The sequence below is a fragment of the Uranotaenia lowii genome, chromosome 3, assembly GCF_029784155.1.
Source record: "Uranotaenia lowii strain MFRU-FL chromosome 3, ASM2978415v1, whole genome shotgun sequence".
NCBI classification, from domain to species: Eukaryota; Metazoa; Arthropoda; class Insecta; order Diptera; family Culicidae; genus Uranotaenia; species Uranotaenia lowii.
In genome coordinates, this window is record NC_073693.1 from 129,519,645 (window position 1) to 129,524,197 (window position 4,553).

Below are 4,553 nucleotides of genomic sequence, written 5' to 3' on the forward strand. Positions count from 1 at the left end.
TATTTTTTATTTTGTTAATTTTCATTACGAGATCGAGTTCTGTGTCATGTAATATTAAGAGTTTCCTATTTCAGTGTTTTTAAGGATTCAGAATTTTTTACTGTGTACTTTATTTTGTTCAGTACAGTTTATCCACCGGAGTTACAGAAAACGAAGTCCCAGAAAGTCCCAGAAACAAAAAAAAAAGGTTTTCGAAATAACTGTATCCAATTCGTACCTGACGATTTCTACAGCGGATCGCGAGTCTTCCGTATTGTTCTAGAAATTTGTGACATTTCTACATATCAGAATGAGAGACCTGTGTGTGATTTATCGGCCGAGTGAGTGTATGTTGAGTTTGACTTTATGAAAGGGTATTGGTGTTGCGCTAACGCGTGTGCAGTCATATAACTACTACCGTGTGATCAATCAGTTGAATTATGATATGAGAATTTGAATGTCAATGCAACGGTTTTTTTTTTCTACATTATTTTTTTTTCAATGACCAGGTGATCAGATCAATTAATTTAAACATTTTCATTTTGAAACTCTACTCACGAAACCCTATTATTTATACAGTAGGTACAGTAAAATTTTTTTCACGGAAAGACGTAGAAAATCCGCGTAAAAAAACCCCGTTTATTCCCGAAAATCGTGTAAAAAAACTTGAAGCTGGGACACTATCATGACATGAATGACATGATAATTGACAGTGACATGACAATTTACAATGACATGACAATGAAATGATAATGACATTGAGACCTAAGACATGAGACCTAAGACAAGAGACATGAGACCTGAGACCTGAGACAAAAGACAGAAAACTTGAGACCTGAGACCTGAAACAAGAGACATGATACATGTTTTGCTGTATTTGCTACTTATCCCAAGCACCATTCTATTGTACTTTGCACAAAATTGATAGCCTCGATCAAGTAGCAACCATAGTGATGTGGAACTTGTACCACTTAGCCACGCCAGCGATCATAAGATTCGAAATTTGATAACAATCAACAAAATTTAGCAATAAATAAGAAAGGGATACATTATTTTGAAGTTGGACAAATGAAATTACTGAAGCATAAGAAGTCAAACAAGCTAAGCTAGCTAAGCTAAGCAAAACATTTTTTTTCGAAATATTAACGGATCTCGAAGTTCTACGCATTTAAAAGTCATTTGGCTTCAAAATTAAAATTTGATTTTCCCTATTTCTGTTGGTCCCTTCAGGTGATTTTTCAGGGTAAAACATCAATGGTTAAAGCCGTTTGAGGTACCCCTAAGTAGAGTCAAATTGACCTGAAATTTATATCGTGAGACGGAAAACCATGTAAGTAAAATGGATAATGACCTGAAATTTTACACAAGTCAGTTTTTGTGCCAATCAACAAAATGTATATGACCGGTTTTGAAATCCGATGATGAGATTAGTATATTTGTGGATCGTAAAAATATATTTCTGAAGCTCAAGTGACTTGATCCTTGATCCTATCAATTCAAGAAAACTTTTTTTTTAGCTAAATTGAGTGTTCGATATCAAATCATCAACAGCGATAGTTCCTATTCAAAAAAAAACTAATGAAAATAACACATGGCTTTCACCCATTCCGCTCCAAATTGATTTCTCCTCACCTAATAAGGAAAAATGGTTCCGCCTTGTTGTACGGCACCCGATAAGTCAGCCAGCAGCGGCGAATAGCTACCGACCGGGACATGTCAATTCTGTAAACATCGATCGGGAATAGCGCGCTTCCTCATAAATGTGTAGTAATTAGCGGTAACGCGCGTACTTGTGGGTGAAGATTGAACAATGACGGTGGTTTTTGGTGAAATTCGAATGGTGGTTGTGCTACTCTTGGGATTGGGATTACTCAGTACAGTGTATTGTGTGAGACCTCCCAGGACCCAACCATGTGGTGAGTGAGAGGTTCAAAGTTGAAATGGGAAGGCTTTCACGATGTTTTTTGTTTGCAGGAAAGTGTGCCCCAAGTGAGGTCCTGCGATACAGTCCGCCCTCGTGTGAACCTACATGTACTAACGATTGCTTCTATCGGAGCGAATGTACCAAAAATCCGGTGAGGTATAAGCCCACCTGTGTTTGCAAACCGGGATTTGTGAGGGATAAGGGCGTTTGTATCCCAAAAGAGCAGTGCTTTGACTTAGTAGAAAATACCAATCCAGAAGGGAAAGGTGAGTGTTTGAATTTTGTATCTTACTACACAGAATCCACTACACTATATAATCACACAAAAAAGGAAAACAAATGTTTCCAGTCGATAACCTCGAGAATGTTACACAGTGCCACTGAACATACTTCACCTTTTGAAAAAATTGGTTCGTTTCAGCATGTTGTCCACCCAATGAAGAGCTGCAGAAATGTCCACCATGTTGCGAACCGACCTGCGACAACGATTGTACCGATCTGGTGTGTCCACTCATCTACGTAGATAAGCCCACGTGTGTCTGCAAAGCTGGCCTAGTTCGGCATGAAGGCAGATGTATCGTACCGAATCGTTGTCCTGTGAAACCTAGAAAGCGCAGTGTAAACTACGGTTCCCTGGATAGCGCTAAGTTGCCACTGCTTACGAACAACGGACAGCAGTCACCTAATCTGGCCTATGCATTCCCCCTTCAACATGGACCACCTCTTCATCAACAACCGTATCCAGCAATTCAGCCGGAACCCTCCTATCCAGGTGACACTCCGTACTTTCGACGTATTGTAATAGCTCATCAACCAGCGTTCATCACTTACAGACAACCACCATTGATGAATGCGAAACCTCTAGGTTGTCCTCATTCCATTCCACAGCCCATCGGCCTACCGCCAAAGCTGTGTCCACACAACCAGATGGCCTCTAAGATGATCTACGTACCGCCTCCACCTCCACCACCAGCAGCACCGTGTCCACACGTTGAAGCTACCACCGAGTTGCCTCCAAAACAGTGTCCACACATTGAAGCAACCTCCGAATCACCGTGCCCAAAGGCGTGTCCACCGGTCGTGACTCCGGAGCCTGTTACCGAGCCGGCACCTACCGATCCACCCTGCGGCTGTCAATGTCCGGACAAGCCATGCCTTCCGCTGCCTCCGGTAGTTGAGAAGTGTCCAAAGGCAAACTGTTTACCGCCTCCACCGGTGGCACCGCCTCATCCATGCGGTCAATGTAGACGGTTGCTGAATTGAGGAAAACCAAGCATTTTATCAAGTCACAACTACATATTTTCGAAGAGGCTATTCATACGGTTCATTTCGCATTCATCAACTTGGTAGATAACGCATTACATGGCAGCTTCATCAACATCCGGGAAACCTTATATCTGGATTCGGATAGGATTTTCATCGAACTCATAGATTCTGTCATCACCAGTTTTCAAAATCACTACGAAGAGTATTTAAATCATTTCATACATTTATAACAAAATCGCCATCAATGGTCAATTCCATCGGTATTTTGAGGAAAACAGTTACAATGTTTTATTCAATCATAATAAACCAAATCATTTAATACTAAAGTAAGAACGTTAACTCTCTTGTGAAAAGAAATGCTTTTTAGATGTACGTAACTATTCAATGAGAAATTATTTTCAAATGTACTTAAAATTCTGTTTGTTACCTGGAGTCCCTGAAGCTCCTGAGCCTGATTCTTCTTAGATTTTTATCTGAATTTCATTAACTGAACTCCTTGCAGACCATGTTAAAGTTTCTCCGGAGTCTATACCCGATCCATATACTTCCTACTTCCGTAGCCTATGCTTCCGATTACCTTTGAAAACACCGATGATGTTTTTTTTGTTCCACACACATGATCCCCCAGTACGGAGCCCAGCTTCCTGTCGTCGTCGAATGGCGTCAATTTTCTCCTGGGTCTTGTTTAGGATAACTTTAAAGAGTATGTTATTTTTGAGATGTCGACTGTATATTTTAATGTTAATTTTTCCGGCAAATCAGTCACATTTTTTGTGTTGGACTTCTCACTGATTCGTGTTGGGTCCTTCACTCGGCTGAACAAGTCTCCCACTGTCAGGTTTTTTCTGCTCGCTACTCTGACGTTGGGATAGTGACAGTGAAACTAAACCCAAAAACAAAATCAGGATAGTACGCTTTCACATAAAGCACAGAAACAACAACCATTTTGTGAGTACAACATAACACTAATTAAACCAACAAACATTATTTTTAACTTGTAGAATCCCTGAGGATGGTGTTAAACGCCACCGAAACGTTGGAGTAAAATAAATATCGTTCGTTTATTTAAAAAAAATAAAAAATTACAGAGTATTTTGAGCGTTTTACCGATCAAAATTATGCCACGTCTGTTGACACTCCATCAAGTCTTAGCCTCTGGGACCTTAACAAGGATACTTTGCATACAGTCAGGCATGAATGTTGCAGTGTCCCAGATATCATTAAAACGCCGGGTGCTGACAAGGCAGGGTCGGTTGGGAGTTCTTTCTGACTCTCGTTCTCGTCCTCGGATGCCAGAGTCTTGTGTTGTCCAATGTTAGGCCAATGGACGGCGCTCAGTCAGTTATTTGTTATTTGTTTATTTTCATCAAACTACAATTACACG

At 40.5% G+C, this 4,553-nt stretch overlaps 1 protein-coding gene across 1 annotated transcript; it reads left to right on the forward strand.

Annotated features, from left to right (window-relative positions):
- Positions 1-1,776: 1,776 nt before the first annotated feature.
- Positions 1,777-3,171, forward strand: LOC129758789 (keratinocyte proline-rich protein-like). The gene is made up of 3 exons (XM_055756405.1): positions 1,777-1,895; positions 1,954-2,169; positions 2,325-3,171. Exons 1-3 carry the CDS (start codon positions 1,790-1,792, stop codon positions 3,164-3,166), a joined length of 1,164 nt encoding a protein of 387 aa, XP_055612380.1. The 5' UTR covers positions 1,777-1,789; the 3' UTR covers positions 3,167-3,171.
- The last annotated feature ends 1,382 nt before the right edge of the window (positions 3,172-4,553 follow it).